Source organism: Lissotriton helveticus, chromosome 8 (assembly GCF_964261635.1).
Source record: "Lissotriton helveticus chromosome 8, aLisHel1.1, whole genome shotgun sequence".
NCBI classification, from domain to species: Eukaryota; Metazoa; Chordata; class Amphibia; order Caudata; family Salamandridae; genus Lissotriton; species Lissotriton helveticus.
In genome coordinates, this window is record NC_136069.1 from 355,743,804 (window position 1) to 355,763,411 (window position 19,608).

The 19,608-nt window shown below is 43.4% G+C and overlaps 1 protein-coding gene across 1 annotated transcript in view; it reads right to left on the reverse strand.

Moving 5' to 3' along the window:
• HSPH1 (heat shock protein family H (Hsp110) member 1) overlaps positions 1–19,608 on the reverse strand; it is a 735,818-nt gene that overhangs the window by 452,302 nt on the left and 263,908 nt on the right. Inside the window, exons 10-11 of the mRNA XM_078656001.1 lie at positions 8,829–8,962; positions 2,624–2,832 (exon numbers count right to left, since the gene is read on the reverse strand). Coding sequence (XP_078512127.1) covers positions 2,624–2,832; positions 8,829–8,962 — 343 coding nt within the window. The remainder of the gene's footprint in view (positions 1–2,623; positions 2,833–8,828; positions 8,963–19,608) is intronic.

Here is a 19,608-nt window from a genome sequence, read left to right on the forward strand (position 1 = left end):
TATCTGAGGTTGCAAGGGCAGGTTATGAAATAGATCACATTCTGGCTGTTACAGTTTGTGAACCGCCTCTGTTCCCAGGGACGTATACTGCCTATATGAATAGTCGTGGTCTTTTTAGTTTGGGGGCATGCCACACAGTTCCCACACGGATGGTGGCCCTTTACAGGTGGCATACTGATGACACTATACTTGGACATTACATAACATCCTATGGTCACTCTAGGTGCAGAATAGCAATCCAGTGTAAAAAATCTGACCCTTTAGTAAACCTTAATTCGATATGAGTATAAATATACATCATCAAGGCACTGCCAGTCTAACTGTAAGGTAGGGCTTGAGGTTAGGTATTTAGGTGTCCCTGGACATATGAGGGACGTACTTGAATCTTTTGATCATTGATCATCTACCTTGGGGCTCGCATTGCACTTTGACAGATTGTCATTTCTAGCAAGATTTGTGTACCACATCAACCCAGTACGTCATGTTAGTCTAAGTTTATTGCACAACATCGCGCTGTAAGTCTATTCTTGACTACAACTCCCATGATTCGTGTAACCACGTGATAGTGCGTGCGGATGACGTCATCACGTCCGCGCGCCGTGAGGAAGTAAACAGGCGACTATCCTGGCCGTCCGGTACCTCCCCGATCGGCCCGGAGGGACGCCTGGAGTACCGACGGCCAGGTAAGGAATACAACCGCTACCCCCCGCCTTGGTATCCGGTCTGAATATCGTCGGACCTGTTAACAAGCCAAGAGCAGGTAAATGAAATCGGCGATCTTGTGCTAGAGGCTGTATTAGCGCTGATAACAATATCAGCGAGTCTAAACTAGATTGCAAAACAGTGTTTATGATACTATGCTTCTTTTGCTGAAACGTCTATATTTCAGCGCACTAAAACCTTAAAAAGCGCTGTTTTTAAATATTAAATGTTTAGACGAATTGAAACGGCGAACACTTTTGACATATACTCTGTGTTTGCAGCAAGTTTCAGGCAATAATGTCTGTGACAACAAAACTAAAATAGAATGACGTGTAGCGATGGATCTGACAATATCACCAGTAATCGGGTCCTCGCTGACTTCACAGCAGTACTCTGTCTATAAACAATGAGAGGAGTGCTGTTGTTTCTAGCCCTAGCTTTGCCAAATAATCAAGGGCTTTTTATTTTTAACTACCAGACAATGTTGTTCTCGACGCACACCGAGTCATTGAGAGGGCTCTTGTGAAGTCAGCAGTAGCTGACATGTCCATTTGTTTTTCTTCTTCCCTTCAGAGCGGTGCTTCAACTACCTGAGCCGTAGCCAGGTGAGGTGGAGCTTTTCTCTCCTATATAAATCGGTAAGTGAATCACCGAGATAAGGATGATATCATTTCTGTTGACACATAAGTGACAGAATGAGGGCGAAATTAAATATTCATCGCCAAGCTGAGACAGACTAGATATAATAAATAATGTGAAAAATAGGATATCTAGTGTGTACTAACTGTGTTTTTGTCTTCTTGTGCAACTGTCAATTGATGTTCTGATCGCTTGGGCTATGAAACAACCAGCTGGGAGAATGACTATCAAAAAAAACCAGGTGATATTTTTTTCACTTCATATTTCACAGTTTTGTTTCTTAAGCAGTAGCGTTATAGGTCCTGAAGAAAGCAGTGGACACCACTGGGGTCCTTTAATCTGCAGAAACATGTCGACCAACCTAGAAGATACTAGTAGCTATTTATCAAACTACTAGATTCGCACTACTTTTTTATTGATTTAGAAGCAGCGAGGTGTTTATTAAAATTGTTTTCCTCCTGTCTATCTAATTTTAAACAGCACTCTGTCACCCTTTTTTACCCCACACTTTTCACTTGCACTGCTTAACAGTAGTCTCCTGCCGCCCATAGTCTGGATATACATCACTGGGTCCAGCTCCAGTCTAACTTTCCAATGACTGGTGTAGATCATCTTCCTTCGTGGTATGAAGGCACCCATATGATGAAAAGGGCGGTTCAGGTCGAATACTGATGGGTATTTTTCTTCAAAACATGAATGAAGTACCATCCCGATCTGAGTAATGTTAGGTTACTAACATAGTTGATTTACATAGCCTGCCAGTTGCACAGTTAGTCATTTCTGGTTTTTTGACCCACCACTATTCGTTGTTGTTATATCAGTAAATTATAGGACCCTTTAGTTTCAGCTGACCATGCCATATTCCCAGTGATAAGGTGTTATCTCTTCTCGTGTTAAGTACTCGGGTATTGAATCTCTAAATGTCAAGGGCTTATTCACCCGATGAACCGTAAAAAAAATGAAAACCATCTGTTTAAACTAAAGCATGATGTAATCCTATTACACAAAAAGACTAGAGCAGAAATTCAAGTTCCCCCTGCAAAAACCAAAGTCTGACTTGGGCATACTACTGAGACAAAGTAAAAATACGCTCAGGGATCAGCATTTGCTGGAGAATGGTGTTCCACACAAAGTCATGACACTGAATTCTCTTGTTTTTTCTTTAAAAGACATCTTCAAAATAAAAGAACTCCTCAAATAGGCAACATTAATTAACAATTTTATACTACTGCACATTTCTTAAAAGTGCAAGGTTACTTATCTTTTACTTAAGGACACTTACATCATGAACTGCCTTTTCAGAGTGTATCATGTTCTGTAGATTCATGTTACTTTCAACCGAAGGGCATTCAGATGCATCCAATTCCATTGGCTCCACTACAGAGGCAGTAGATACAGTGAAAATGCCGTGAGTATTAACACAAACCTTTACTTTTACTTTTGCTTCATCTCCATCTTTAGGAGCTGCAATGTTCTGAACAACAAAATGACCTAGAAAAATAGAAAAAATAAAGTGAGAATTGGTTTTACACAAATAAAGTTAGTACATTCAGTTAAAAAAATGATGATGTTATTTCAGATGTCATCAGTGATGCCAAAGAATCTCATGAGTGAAGTCATATGTGAAGTCATAAGCAATGAATGACTCTGAAACTTGCACCCATTGGAGACTGAGTTCCTCTTGTAAGGGTCTCATTCTGAGACGGCAGTTGGGAATCAGAGGGATGCAAGAGGAGATCATCCCTAGGCAAGACTTGAACAGCCGAACGGAAACGCACTCTTTTTGTAGTAGAAGTGAATCCATATTGTAGATCTTGAGTTGCCTTTCTTTTGAAACGAAAGCCTGAGTAAACTGAGTGTCTAATGTGGCTCCCAGGAAAGACTTTCTTCGAGCCGGAATTAGATGGGATTTCTCGAAGTTGACTGAGAGATCCAGAGACTGAAAAAGTGAGAGGCACCTTTGAACATGAGCTTTTGCTGTTCCAGAACTGGCCTTGATAAGGCAGTCGTCCAAATATAGAAAAATTTGAATGCTGGGAGAACCTTGAATTGAAAGTCCCTGCCAGCCACTCTGAATCTTAAGAACTTCCTGTGCCTGGCAAGGATGGGCACATGGAAAAAAGCATCCTGAATGTCGAGGGTTGCCATGTAATCCCCTTCTGATAGAAACTGGAGAATTTTTCGAAGTGTTAACGTTCGAAAGGACAGTTTTTTGAGGTATTTGTTGAGGGCACGCAGGTCGAGGATAGGGCGCCATTCTCCTGACTTCTTGCGTATGAGGAAAAATCTCGAATAAAACCCTCTTCCTCTTTGAAGTTGAGGAACTTTTTCGATTGCTCCTTTCCGAATCACTACGTGTATTTGGGAGAACAGCTCCTTGAGATGAGCTGGTGGTGGACCCTTTGGAGGTGAATTTGGAGGGGATTTGACAAATTCCAACGCGTGGCCCCTGGCCACTACATCCAGGTCCCATTTGTCTGTAGTAATTTTTAACCAATTCGATAAGAAACTGGATATTTTTCCTCCAATTTTCAGCTTTGGAATGGGTAGAGATGGTGGCAGGCTGTCCGTCTCATTTATTTTTGGAGGTGTCTCTTCCTCGATAGGAAGACTTCCTTCTTGCTTGAGAATAATTGTTTCCTCGCTGACCGTACGATTGTTGCTTGTACGGTTGGTACCTCTGACTACTTTGAGTGGTTTGATACGTACGTTGTTGAGAGTATCCCCCTCTGCTGGAAAAATTGCCACGTCCTCTTGCACCACGAAAGGACGACTTACGAAATTGCAGACTCCCCAGCGATCTTGCTGTCTCCGTGTCCTTCTTTATGGTCTGTAATGCTTCATCCACATGTTGTCCAAAGAGAAACTCCTCATCATAAGGCATGTCTATGATCTTAGACTGAACCTCTTGGCGGAAGGATGTTGATTTCATCCAACCTTGCCTTCTCAGCACTGCAGCACCCGCCAATTGCCTGAAACCAGTAGCTGCTACATCTACTGCAGCATCACCGATTTCTGCAGAGGTACATTCTCCTTCATGCAATATCTTCTTTGCCTCAGATCTTTCGGGTCCGGAAGCTTTTCAATGTATGGCGATATGTCCGACCACATCTGCCTATCATATCTCCCTAATATCGCTAGGGAGTTTGCAGCACGGACAGTAGTTGCAGCTATAGTCGAATCCTTTTTGCCGATGGAATCCAGACGTCTGCCATCCCTGTCCGGTGGAGCGGTTATTTGCGAAGATGGATTCCTGGCGTGTCTCTGAGCCGCTTGGGTGACAACTGACTCCGTCTTCGACTGTCCTATAAGGCATGCTGTCGAAGTGAGAGGTGCCTTATACTTCTTATCTACCCGAGGCAACACTGCAGGGAGAGAATTTGGTGTTGAAATTATTTTTAGGCCCTCTTTCCAAATAAAGTCAATTATTGGAATTGTCTTAACCTGTTTCTGTGGCTGATCTTTAAAATCATACAGGAAACAGTCATCCTGTTTAGTTTCCATTGAAATTAAAAATCTTTTTGTCGCTCTTTCCATTATAAGATGGAATCCTCCAATATCCACAGGCGGAGAGTCCGCAGCAGGTGGGTCTGTTGGAGAAGGGGTTTGTGTTAGATAATCGTCCCACTCCGACAACACTGATTTATCATCCACCTCTCCTTCTTCTCTGTCGTCATCAGAAGTGACATCCCCCTGTGTATGGTGAGATGGTATTGGCGAAGGAGGGGCTGTAGGTCGTACCTCTGAAGCTGGTACCGGAGAAGATTGCCTTGGAGGTCTAAAAGTTGCCGTAGAAGCTTGAGGCATAGGCGTAGAAAGGTGTGATTCACCCGATTCAGATGGTGGGAACCGGCGATAGTAGTCGTTTAGCATATATTGTAAATTATTGAGGAAATCTAACGGCATCTGTGCTGTAGGCCCAGAGGTAGGAGCCCGACCTTTAGGTTCAAGGAACTGTTGTTCTTCTTCTTCTTCTTGGACCTCATCTTGGTACTTTATAAGCAGCTCAGATGGACTCCTGGCTGCACGAAACCTCTCATCCTCATCAGATTCTTCATCCTCCTCAGAGTCTAACAATTGTTCTGGCAACTTCAGCGGGGAAAGAGCCGCCAAGGAGGAACCCCGTCTTTCCAATAAGGAAGCTGTCGTAGACGGTGAAGGTAATGAGACTGCCGACGACGCAGCAGACCAGACTTGTAGCTCCTTACAGGATGAGAGAGGAGGGTTCGACGGAACAGCCGTCGACGGAGAAGGTGCAACGATAGTGGCCGTCGACGGGATAGTAAACTTCGTCGATGGGACATTCATCGTCGACGATGTTTTCGACGATGTCTTTGGGGACGAGGCAATCTTCGTCGACGATGTTCTTGACGACGAGGTGGTTCTTCGTCGACGATGGGGCTGTCGACGACTAGGTGGTTTTCGCCGACGATGGGGCCGTCGACGGGCTGACCTTCATCGACGAGGTGTGCGTTGTCGAGGTATGCTTCGACGACGATGCACTCGTCGAGGGGACCTTTAGAATTCTCGCCGATGATGGGGCGTCGGCGATCGATGGCATAACCTTCGTCGACGAGATGGGCCGAACTGATACGGAGACCAGCGTTGACGGACAAGAGGATGAAGACATTACCATCTTTGGCTTCGGCAATGAGAAGGTAATCGACGTTAAAGATGCGTCGCCGATGATAATCGTCAACGGAGAAGCCGTCGTCGGCGCTGCCGTCGACGAAGTCATCTTCTGAGGTAAATCTTTTTGAGATAGTCTCTTGGAACATGAAGACTTCCCAGACTTTGTCGGGGGCGTTCCAGGTCCAGCTTTAGAAGGTGGAGAAGCCTTTTTTGAAGTAGAAGCCGAAGGCATGCCAGAATCCCTGGAGGATTGGGCTGTTCTCGACACCTTTGAACCAGGAGAAGTTATCTCAAGCTCAGCTCTCCTCTTTCTAGAGGACACAGTAGACCCCGAGGCTATACTCCCTACCTCAGAAAGGGGGTTATCCTGGTCCTTGATCTTCTGCAGCCACAGGAGAAGACGACCTTCCCTGTCTCTGAGGGTCTTCTGAGGAAAGGTTCTGCAGAGGTTACACTCCTTTACCTCATGGTCTGGATATAGACAATAAATACATTTCTTGTGGGGATCTTCCTTAAACAACCTAAGCTTTCAACAAGATTCACAAGGTCTGAAAAGGGATTTAGAAGATTACATATTCAAGAAGGAAAAAACCAACCAAGTTGTGAAGTACTGAGCAGAGCTCAGGGAGACTCCCTTCACACGACGTGCGGTAGAAAATCTGAGAGCCTGAGCCTCTGAGGAGAATATTCTAGTGTGTGCTGTCGCCTGATTGGCTGCAATTTGGTCTATACAAAAGCACTAGGATAGTCGTAGGTGAGGAAGTTTTTTGCACTGTAGCTTAGGGCTACTTTACTTCCTGGTTGGTTATTATAGGCATATTATTGCTTTTTTATGTACCGTGGGACTCCCACTCCGACGACGGGGAATGATTCAGGCATGTGAATATATAAAAGACACCCCAATACTGGAGATTCGCTCTTACAAATAATGGGTGCACTGTAATTTAATTAAATTAAGAAAGAACGTCCCTCATAAAGCACTTATTTGGTCAAAGAATACTCTAGAGTTGAAACGTGGCATCATGTTGGCACAGATGGATTGCAATCTAGCAACCATCCTTTAAAAAAATATGTGATTTTGCACTACACTCCAGTTTGCGGACGCATGGTATGCTCCTGCACCCACACCAGCCCAACTTTTACAGATCCATACGTAATGCTCTGTTTCAGTTCGTTTTTTCCTTTAATGCTGGGACTTTTATTTCATTATAAAATAGTACCTAAAGTCTTAGAATTCTAACGAAAAAACCTAGACTGGAGCAGCTCATTAAGCATGGACCTTGGAAACATTGCAGCTTTCCAAAATGCATTAGTTCACATGTAGTACTTCCACCAGCGCTCTCAAGCAGTATCCCAAGTCCATGCTTGGGGGTTTACCTTGGCTAAACTATTTCTTTGCTTTCTTGACGGCATAATCCCGAAAGTATAATGAATTTATGGGAACTTTACGTACCAGAATTCAAAGAAAGCTGCAGACCGGACCATCTGTTCTCATGTGGAACTAGGAATCTTGAGAGCTCTGTTCCATGTAAGTGGTCGATCAATGCAATAGCTGTTGGGTACTTCCATCGAGCTACGCTGCACACCAATAATTAACCACGTCTACTGTGTTAGGGTCATCGCCTTGTGGCTGCCTCTTGGTTAACCGGAGTAAGTTCAGAGAGCTATAGAAAGTAATTTCTGAACGTAGCTAGATAGAAAAACGCAGTGTAAACTTAAAACACCAGCAGCGGGAGGAAGCCATTTTAGGCAGCCAGCTCTGTTTGTGCCCCATCTGCAGGGTGGTTCGCTGTGGTGACGAGACAGACTTTCAGTTCAGAGGTGCTGTAGAGAAAAAAGAAAGGGGCACGGACTCAGCAAACAGCCACCATACTGTGTGAAAGAGTGGGGGCGTGCATAACAAAGCATGCACAATAAAGCATAATAAAGCGCACAAAACATGAAAAAATTTGCGTCAAAGCATGGGCAGCCGAGAGCAAGCATGTGAAAAAGAAAGCGCTGAGCCAGGGAAACGCTCAAAATAGTCCCTAGAGCAGAGGGATAGAAGAAATAGTACTTGCATAAAAGCAGACAGCCACTAATTAAGGGCAATTATTCTATAGTTGAGAGGTACTCCTCAACTACAAATGTAAGTGATGTATCAGGTGCACGACCCATCAGGAGGCAGTCAAGAAAAGTTATGCTGGAGTCAATTTATAGTAAGCAGGAGGCGGGATCAAAGCCCTTTTAGTGAATACTGTATGTCTTGCAGACAGTGCATGTGTGCCGCCAGGCTCAACCTAAAAAATGAGGTGTTTGGAAAAAATGCACTTCAAGCAGGGCTTCACGTAACTTTAGATGGAGGAGGAGGCTTGGAGATCCTGGAGCTTTTTGATGTTAAGGGGGAGAGGCTAATGGGAAGTTGGAAGAGTTATGGGTAGAGGCTGAGCTGCACACTTCCAGAGCCTCCAAATGGCTTAATACGCAGGCTTAAGCTGTACAAAGGTTAATTAAGCTATCGTATGGCAGGAGCTGAAATTCTATAAGTGTAGAGGGAGAGACATTGTTCACTAACAATTGTTATAAACCGTAAAGGGAAACCACAATTAAACTATTCCGGCAGTATAACAAAATTAAAATATTTCGGTCATATATCAGACCAAGAAAATAACTCACAATGTGTAGAAACTGCATTGAAAAGTACAGTTTAATCAGCGTGCGTGACCTAAATTATAGATCATTCACAATAGGCTAATTGGTAACACTATAAGTACTTAAGTGTAACACTATGAAAAACAGGTAGTTAAGGAAGTAATATATTTGTTTTCCAGCACATATGCCATACTGACAGTGGTTAATAAACTTTCCACACTTACCTATTTTTGCCTCTGGATAAGGAAGTGTAGCAGGATCCGAATAGAAAGCTTCCAGCAGAAAGGAACCTTTTCTATAGAAAGTCAGGACTTTGGAAAATGGAACAGCATGATTTTTACTGAAAACTTCACAGACCCTATATGTGAATAAAACATGTTCTCATAAGTTTTTTTAGTGATATATGGGAATTGTGAGCATGCCTAGAGCACCACTGAAAGGTTCTGGTAAAAATCAAATCAAACAACGAAGAGTGAAATCAAATAGATGAAATGTTTCTTAGGCTACAAGCAAACTTTAACATAGTCTTGTAGTTACAAACTTTTCACAAGACACATGGTCTAATCAGAAAAAGCAGTATTAAACATTCCAGATTTTGGATGAATTGTTCACTATATTTTAAACATGTCTACATTATTGTATGCTATGTGACCCAAAAGTAGTCCTAGATGGTCGTACAAATAAAATTAGACAGAAATTAAAAATTTACTAAGCTATTCTCCACAATTTATGAATTCAAGGTTCAAGCGAACTGTTAAACTGAGAATCACTTGTGTATTTTTCTTTAAATCTTTTTCTTAACAGGTTAGGCATAATGAACATATTCAAGACAGCATTGTGCATTGACAATTTCAGTAGATATAATCTCATCACCACTTGTGTATTTATAACCGATGTGCAATAAAGAAGATTCAATACAGTAGCCCATCTAGATTATCCAACCATGGTCCCAGAAAAAGGAGGACCCAGACACTTATTGCCTCACAAGGAGGGTAAAGTACATTTGACTCAACGATAACAAGAAAGAACAACTGACACTAAAGTTAAGTAAGCCAGTTGTACAATGGGTTTCTGCAGTCTCAAATTATCTGAATCGGTAAAAACACAAAGTTTCTTACCTGTAAACCAAGATCGCCTTAAAATAAATCTCCATTGAAATCATAAGCACTGAGTAGTGCTCCAAGGATCATTGAGCACTTATTTAATAAAATATTTCTTCCTTTGTGTTCCATTTTCACTACACTGCAGGCAGGTCAAATTTTCACATATAACCTTAAGTATTTTTGCCGCCTTGAAAAGAAGGCTATATTCGCCAATTCCATTAATTTAGTTATGAAAAGGCCAACTTAATATTAGAGATGAAAAAGGAATTCTTCCTTTTTTAAAATCCTCACTCAGTAACCTTTTCCAATGGAAATGGGGTTGAAGAAAACAGGACACTGTGGACTAATAGGAGGCAATTATGGCACGATGAAAACTGTCATTGCACATTTAAGGGGCTCACGGACCTCAAGTATCTTCAGATAGCTCAGTTATTTTTTTAATGAGAGTGGCAAAGGATACTTATCTAGATAGCCTATAAGCTACCTTTGTTCCTTCCGACGGGGACGAGTGGTGGTTGCTTGTGATTTCAATGAGGAATCCATGAAAGAGAACTGGAATTACAGGTAGGGACCCTTTCCTTTTCCTTCAGGGGCGCTCAACAGATAATCATAAGCATTGCATAAAGGTGCAAATCCATCCCTAAAAAAAGTCAGTGGAAGAGGAGAAAAAGGATGTACAGAAATAATTAGGCAAAGCGATTCCTTAAGTAGACTTGACTTTCTTGGGTGCCTGGCCTAGAATATGAATCGATATATTAGTGTCTTGTAAAAGTGGGATCAGATCTACATGTAGCTGCCTTGCAGATTTCTGGAATGGGACTGTTTCCTAATCAAGCAGTTGTAGCAGATTTACCTCTGGTAGAGTGAGCTGTTGGTTTACCAGTTAAGGTTTTGTTTGCTCGCTGATAGAATAACAGAATACAAGAAACTATCCGTCTGAACAGAGACTGCTTAGACGTGGTAAACCATGTGAATAAAGGGCCATAATTTAAAAACAATTGTTCACACTTACAAATATCTTTTGTTTTGTCAAGTTGGAATTTCCTAACACTTCTCACTTACAATGTGTGGAGAGATTTCCTATTGGACTAAAAGGGTTTTGAAAAAACATTGGTATGGTAATGGTCTGGTTTACCGGAAGATCCAAAACTACTTTAGGTAAAAATTTCAGATGACTCGTCATGACTACCCTGTTGCTATGAAATACTGTATACAGTTGATTGTAACAGAAAGCCTACATCTCAGTAACCCTGCCTGTTGATGTACTAGCCACAAAGAAAGAAGCTTTCCTTTGATTGGTAAAAACGGTGAACTCATAAGAAGTGACACTACATTTTTCAATTCAGGGGGTAGATGGCTTGCATACTGAGGGAAAAGCTTTTTAATGGCTTCCAGAAGTCTATAACCACAAAAATCTTGAAACAAGAGGTTGTGAAGGACATTTTCTATAGGTAGTAATAGTTGCCAAATTAACTTTAATAAAAAGACAACTGTAAGCCACAATTAGCCAAATGAAGCAAAGATGGTGGTCAAGCTTGTAAGCCGGTGGTCAGAACAAAGTTTTTGTTAGAACACCAAATACAGAATCTCTTCCATCTGAAGGAGTAGGAAGCTCTTACATATAGACATTTAGCTACTCTTAGAATGTCCATACAATCCTGTGGAAGACCTCATCATCATCATCCACATTTGTAAAGCGCGACAATCACCTGTAAGGGTCTCTAGGCGCTGGGGGCCGTCGGGAAGATTAAGCAAGCTATTGCCCAGAGTCACATGGTGCTGGGTTAACCTGCCGCTGGAGCCGGGGATCGAACCGTGATCCCCAGATTCCAGCGTCAGTCGCCCTGGCCGCGGCACCACACCTCTCAAGTGTCCGTATTGAATGAGGTCAGGAGCCAGGCTGCCAAACTCAAGGATAGTAGGGTGGGATTTAGTATCTGCCCGCTGAGCTTGAGGAGATGTTCCGGTCTGCATTGCAGCCTCCTGAGTTCAGCCATTCACATCTACAGCAAAATCTCTGTGTCTATTTGATAAACAAATAAAAAAATAAAAATTAATAATTATTAATTATTGCTTAAATGAGGTCAACGCTTCCTTGTTATTCCCCTGAAAAGACAGGAAAGTTGAGTGTCATCAGCATATGAAATTACTTGTTAAGCCCCAAGATTCAATGAGGCCATCCAAAGACTCCAAATATGTATATCATAGAGGGCGGGACTCAATACAAAGCCCTGTGGTTATATGATTAGATATCAATCCCTGTCTCACAAAGTTAAAGAAGTAATAGTTTGACATTACCCCATAGTGCTGACATAGCTGTGTGGTATATAACTAGGGCTTTGTATTTTGATTAGAGTGGAGGGCACCCTGGTGTACTTTTCCCTCTTTGCTCCCCTTTTGATACATGAATTCATTTAAGCAGTGTCTAAAAGAAACAGTTGAGTGGATGGACAATAATTGTCTCAAATTAAACTCTGAAAAAACAAACTTTTTGGGGGACAAAGTGCTCTCCAGATTCCAGCAGATGGTGGCCAGTTGAGCTTGGTTCTTACCCCACTCCCACCTTGACAGCAAGAAATTTGGGCATTAAATGTTATACTAATCTTTCCTTTGAACCTCAAATTATGGCCATTGCTTTTCTTTGTTGAACTTAAATGTATAAAAGGAATGCTACATCTAGTCCCAGAATACACTTGAAAGACCATTGAATTCATACTATGGTAACTTTTAGACCATAGTCATAGCCAATAGTCAAAGGTTTTTGCTTGGGCCTTCCGTCTAATTTGATCCAACGTCTCTCGATTATTCAAAAAGCAGCCGCTCAACTGATTTAGAAAATTCCTTTTCGGCAGTCAGTTACAGCTTATTTAAGACAATTACACTGGCTGTCTGTGATCAAGTGCAATCAATTCAAGGTATTAATCTTTGCTAACTGAGCCTTTGATAGGAAAGGACCTCTGTATTTTAGGAACAGACTTAAACCCTATTTTCAAGTCAGAACCCTTAGATCTAACAAATATAAATTTCTGCAAGTCCCCAGGGTTTGTAAAACTAGAAGAGAGGACAGATTATTTGCTTATCTAACATTCAAACTCTGGAACTACGTTCCTCTCAGTTTGTTTGGTCGCTTCTGAATCCATCTGTGGAAAGAACCTTAAGAACTTTCTTTTTTTAACTAAATATTCTTGCTTGGATTTTTCCACTCTGTTACTTACCAGACATTCTGCTCACCGCTAGCTTTAGGGCACTTTTCGGGACGCACCTGTGCGGTCTACAAATTGGACTAGATGTGCAGAAGGTCTGTGAACCCCATCACTGATAGACCCACTAGGAACCAATTAAAATCATTCTGTCTCTAGAGTAAGACAGTTTGATGATTAATGCTGAAATTTGGAGTATTAAAAGTAAACAGTGTAGAGAAATTTGTCATAAAAACACAATTTTTCAAAAGAGGTTCTTGTGGACAATTTTTACCGACCTTGTAATCTCCACACCCCAAATTATACATATACAAGAACACACAGGTAGACTACCGGTCAAACCGACGTAAACTATGCTGATAACCAGAAGGAGAAGAACACCAAGCAATCACGAGTTAAGTCGCACCTGGCTGAGAAGAAAATCCCATCAGCCCACCCAACTGGCAGAGCATCATCATCTGGGAATTGGTAGTAGTAAATCTGTGCAGTCGACCCACATCGGGAGACTGTACTGCACTGGATTTAAAACCAATGATTAACTCAGCCGAGTGCAATCTCAAGAAGTGGTGCTGACAGTGTGCAGTGCAAAGTAAATGTGAAAATTAAAAATGACTACGAGGACAAAAATTATGTTTAATTAGGATTGTCCTAGTGTCAGGATTAAAAGCAGAACCTGATAGTTTGAAAATATAACTATATTATGGCAATAGGATGGTCAACATGTTTCAGCTGTGTAGGAAACAATGCCCGGCTTTCGTCAGGACCTAAAGAGTGATATGTCTACTGCAATAGTGATACAATGAGTGTAAAAAAATCATCAAAAACATTAAAATGAGAAAGATATACAGCAGTGGTTATACACCACCCTACCAGAACCTGGTATACACCAAAGTGTGATCAATTCCAAGTTGGTACAAGTATAATCTTCTTTCCCAGCTTTGTGTGGGAGTACGCCTCACCTACCCCGGCAACTGCTCGGTGAATGAGGCCCCGCTCAGTCCGTCGGTACTCCCAGCCGTAGACCGAGCCGAAGGGGAGAAATTTGTCATACCAGTCTCTCCACAGGGCTTTCCCCTTTGTCCCTGCTTGGTACAACCTTGAAGGGAAGTCTGGTCATTTGTATTGTGAGCAGTGGCATAGAGATCCATCGCCAAAACCCCAGTCGCAGAAGACATAAAGGACAGAGTAGTTGAGGACCCAATCGCAGGTTTCGTGAATTAATGTGCTTAGTGAGTCTCTCGAATGTTCTGGATCCCTGGGCGATTGGCTGCAGTGATCCTCAAGTTCTGGCCGGCAACCAATTCCAGCTGGGTAGGGCTTTCAGCGCAATGCCCTGGACCTCGTTCCTCCTGGTTTGTTCAGAAAGTACATAGCTGTTGTCAATCTGCACAAGTAGGACGTCCGACCGGAAGAAGGAACAGAAATCCTTCAGAGCCAATTGATCAGCCCCTTAGCTGCAACAAATTGATGTTGTATCTCATTACTTTTGAGGCCTACACTACCTGAATTTAAAGGTGATTTGTGTGCGCACCCCAACCTATAAGGAAGGCATCTGCCGCTCCTGTCTGGGGTGGAATCTCATGATAAAACGCAATTTCATGGAGGAGATACTTTTTTATACCACCATTTGAAATAGTGGGCTTCATTATCAGAAAAGTGTGATCATGTCCTCCAAATTGTCCAAATAATGACTCCACTGGTTTTCCAGCCGTTCTGTACTGGCCACATATGGAGACAGGCATGAAGATGACACCTTGCTCACAGTTGGATTGGTGTCTTTTAAAAGTTTATGGCATTTCAAATAGATAACAGTCTCTCCTCTGAAGGATACACTTTTACTTTCATGGTATCCAGAATCGCTCCTAGACCGTGAAGACACTGCACCATGGATGATGCTGATTTTTCGTGATTTATATGCAACCCTAGGCTATTTAGAGCAGTCGGTGTCATTTGGAAATGTTGGTGAGGTTGTTGAGATGTTGATGCCTTGATGAGTCAGTGATCTAGAAACAGACAGACTAGCATCATTTGGTTCCTAAGATGTGCTGCAATGACAGCCATGCACTTTGAGAATTTTGCCGGGCTGATTTGAGGCCAAACTAAGTACTTAGGACTGGTAGGGATTGTTCCGACCACAAACATCAGGAATTTGCATTGACTCATTGTATACGGAATTACATATCTTGCAGATCTAAAGATCTATTTAGGCCTCAAATGAACTGGGGGGGCTGTTGCAGGAGCAGTGAGCCTCAAAAGGGTCAAAATTGACAGTCAGTTAGCAAAATCTAACCGGCCATTTCTCATAATGCATAACAGAAGTTTCTTAATAGGTAGCTGGCACAGACAGAACAAAAGGCGAGATTGGCATTTAAAACATCCTTTTTCCCTATGCTTGGATACGTTTCAATTTCCAGCCCAGGGTAGCTGGAGGAAACAAATTCATGTACAACCTGCTTGTATAAACCTGAACAACCAGGCTTTCTGGCGAAGAAAGTTGAATAAGCAAGGCAGGGTAGGTCCGTGGCATCTAGCCATTTGCCCATATAGCAGTTTGCTAGAGCCACATTTGCTCTGGGTGCCCTTTAATGTCTCAGTCAAAGCTTTGCTCACAGGGATTAACAGTTCCATAGATGCCTGTCCATACTGCTGAACTTCAGACAGCAGATGAGTCTCGATCGCAACCGATAGTAGCTGTAGATCCAAACATGTAACTGCAAGCAGGATGACAACAGCAAAAGTAGCTGATTCTTCTTAGGAGGGTCCAGAAGTAACTCAATTCAGTGTCATGGGAGGTGCCCCATCGGCTGGCCTCCCGAAAATCCATGTCTACATTTCTGTTGTCATAATATCGGTATCACCATCATCTCTGAGGTCATCTTCAAGGTTATGCTGGCTTTGACTAGAGTATGATCCAAACAAGTTGTGGAGAGCTTGTGGGAGACTCACCTCTAGGGGTCGTGTCCTCGCTGCGTAGGAATTAGGTTAAAACGGTTGCAACAGGGTTGGTGTTCGGCACACTTTCAATTTAGGTTGAGTTGGCTTTATTTTGGAGCCACTCAAAATAATCCGGTCCTCTTTTGTGTCTGCCTGCCAGAGCCTGCACTGACATGGCAGGAACTGGCATGGATCTTGGAATCAGATTGAAGTCAGGTTAGATATCAGCCCTGGACTCGGGGAAGACCCACCAGTGGGCTCAAAAGGCCCATAATGGGTCAAGCACAGAATGCTTTGAGGACGGATCCACTGACTGTGATCCAGCTGGAGGTCTTCTTGGATCTGTGATGCCCAAAAGCGTGCCAGATGGAGCCAGAAGGGTGCCAAATATTCACAGCATGGCTTCTTTGAAAGCCTCTCTCTGCTGCAACGTGTCCAATGAGCCCACCAGTTTAGGTTGCACTGGGATAAGTTGGGGGATCAGTTCCTCGGTAGGAGATTGGAATTAAGAGTCAGCTTGATGTCCACGCAACTCCTGCTGTCAAGAGTGGAGAAACGAGGAGAATTCCTGCTTTCTTTTCATGCTGTATTTTTTCTTAAAGTTCCCTGAGGACTTCGAAAGGGAGGAGGATCTGTCACAGGATCAGCCTTAAGAACAGGAGCAGGTATGCACTCTTGACTTTCATAGGTAGCATGACTTACGCACCTTCGGTCTGTCCGCGTCAGTTTGGTTTCGTAGTCCAGGATCGCCTTGGTGTACAGCTGGTCACAATCCTGGTAAGCCAAGGAGGAGTCGTGCGATGATCCTAAACACCAGAGTGTTACACGGCACACTGACATCAAAGAACCCACTGGCCTGCATTAATTGCAACCAGAATGACCATTTAAATTAAGCTTTTTGAGGAAGTTCTTTGTTTCTTCATAACAACTGGTATTTTCTCTTCTGAGCAAAGAACCTTATCATATCTTTAGCATAAATGTGTCCGTAAATGTAATTCATACATTCTTAACAGAGGGCTCATGTGTTCACACACAGAAATACAAAAGGACGAACATGTTTTTGTTGATCTTGTCAGACAGAAGCCAGTAGGTTTAGGGTCTAAATTAGGGAAAAATGACAGCACTTTAAATAAGCCAAGAAAACATCACTAGACGTCCAGCAGTAAATAAAACCAAGAAATCAAATGTTTAAACTTTAAATCTTAAACAAAATAAACATTAAGACTAGAGTAACAGTTCAACACAGGACAACCTCACTTGAACGGCAATAGAAGAATCCAGAGTTGTCTCGCATGGCTGGCAGCTTTACCCCACTCACTAGTTTAAGCAGAAAATGTACTTATCGTATCCAGATTTTTTTTTGTTCTAATACTAGACAACTGTCTGAATTTGTGAAAGGTGTTATGCCTGACACCTGTCCAAGAACCTTTGACGCTAATCTTGAAATCACTAGATTTTATGAAGAAAAAAAAAGATAAACCCTCGTAACTGAGCACCACTGCGTATCAGAAGTACACAAGGAACAACCACCAACTCTAAAAATCCCAAAATCCCAAAAGCTTTACCATGGGGCCTGGTTTGGCATAGCAGTGAGAGGAGGACTGCAGAAAATAAGGAGCACTGCTGCAGATGCTGCGGTGACAGTGGGCCCATTGAGTGGACTGGGTGGCCTGCCTCAACACCACCTGCAACAGAGACCTGACTAACCTCTCTCCTGGTCATGGGGAGGGGTGGACACAGCAGTGATGGCCTGTACACATTGAGGGTGTTGGAGGGAGGCAGAGGGGTGAGCGCCTGGAACCACGCTTGAGTGTTGGCAGTGATCAGGCCACGGCCCCTCAGGATGACAAGGTGGCAGCAGGGGGCCGCATCTGTGGTATAAAGAATTGGCCTGTGCCTTGGCAGCTTGGGCAGTGAACTGCGTATTAAGGCCCCAGCTACTAGTGAAAGGGCTTGCTGGTCGGGCAGTGGGTCTCCAGTCCCCATTGTTCAAGACAGTGCTACGATCCCATACGGCCCAGATGTCTGGAGAGAGTGGGGTGACCTTGGTGTGCCAGATATCTAGCTGGCGCAGTGGACCTGGGGTACCCCTACTGCTGGGGCTGCTGAGAGCGCTGGTTGGTGGCACTGCGAGGACAGCACGCAACTGGTATCTGTCCAACGTAGAGGTGCGTAACATAACCCCAGGGGACCACTTTATCGGGTGTGGTGCACTGAGACCCCCAATCCGGCCCAGGGATGGGTAAAGACAGAGTGAAGCAGGGAGCCCAGCAGAAAAAGATCAATCAACAGACGGCCATGGCCACTGGGGGCGGCCCACTAGCAAGGAGCATGGAGGGGGCCGGATGACCCACCAGGCCCCACGGGAGTACAGATTTTGGCAGCTATCAAGGCCAACAGTGCCAACATACAGGCCAAAGTAGACTCAGTATCTATGAACGTGAACCCGTTGAAAGTCGACTTGTGTAAGGTGGTCTAGAGATCCTTGACAGCAGGTTGCAAGGCGCCAGGAGGAAGTGAGCACCCTGAAGTCCACACTTGCCACCTGATGACCGAAACACAGCAGCTCAAATTGTGAGTGGAGGATGCATAAAGTCACTCCTGGCTCTGCAATTTACAGTTTGTGGGCTTTCCTGAGGGTTCAGAGGAAACAGCCCCAGAACTATTTCTAGATCAATAACTACAGAAAACAAATGTATATGTTACCACAAAAAAGAAAAACATGACTAATAAGTATGCATATAATACTGTGAATGTGAACCCTTATTGCAGTCATCAATAAAGAGTTAAAAAATAAATAAATACAGAAATAAATAAAATAACTACAGAAAACAATATCAGGCGCCAACTAGTCGAATGTCTTTGTGGTGTAGCTTGCCCACAGAGCCCTGGTGCCGCTTCTACCATCAGGGGGGCCACCAAGAACAATAATCGCCAAGATCCTCAGCTACAAGGACAGAGATGTTATATTACAGACAGTTCACCGGCAGCGAGATCCCTCCTTCGAGGACTGCATCATTTGGATCTTTCAAGATTACACACAGCATGTAAAGCAGATGCGGAAAATCTTTGGGGGAGCAAGACATCTATGAGAGCCATGGGGTTAAAATATATGTTATTATACCCTGTAAAATTGAAGTTTGTGATGCCAGAGGTGTCATGGGACTGACTGGACATTCGAGAGAACAGCAGAATCCCAGTGCCAGGCATAGGAGACACCCCCAATTGATCGCTCAGCTCTCGGAGATGCAGCGGCAGCGGCAGGAGAGTTTCGCGTTTGAACACCTGAGTGGGGGTTAGGCAGGATAACACACTGGATGTGGAAAGACAACAGACGGACAAAGTGGAAGCAAGAGCACTGTTGGAAGCAGTCACATTGGTCGACATTTAAAGACAGTGGCTCAGTGCTGGTTGAGGACATTCCGGACCCTCAGGCCGGTAGCCCCTGGGACGGAGTGGAGGCCCTGACGCTTAGTTCCGGTGTAGTGTCCTAGCAAGGTATTAGGAGCCAAATGTACGACCCACCAATTTGCGGCCTGCAAATTGCGTTACATTTGTGACTCGCAATTTGCGACTCGCAAATTGGGATGTATAACAGTGTCTCAGACACGGTTTGCGTTTCCTAATGAAGTCACAAATTGCATGCCTCATGAATATTAATGAGGCAGGCACAATTTGCGACCCCATAAGGAATGGCTAGCACTCCCAGGGATGGTGGCCTGCTGGGTTCAGCAGACCACCATGTCTTGGTCTGCTTTTAAATAAAG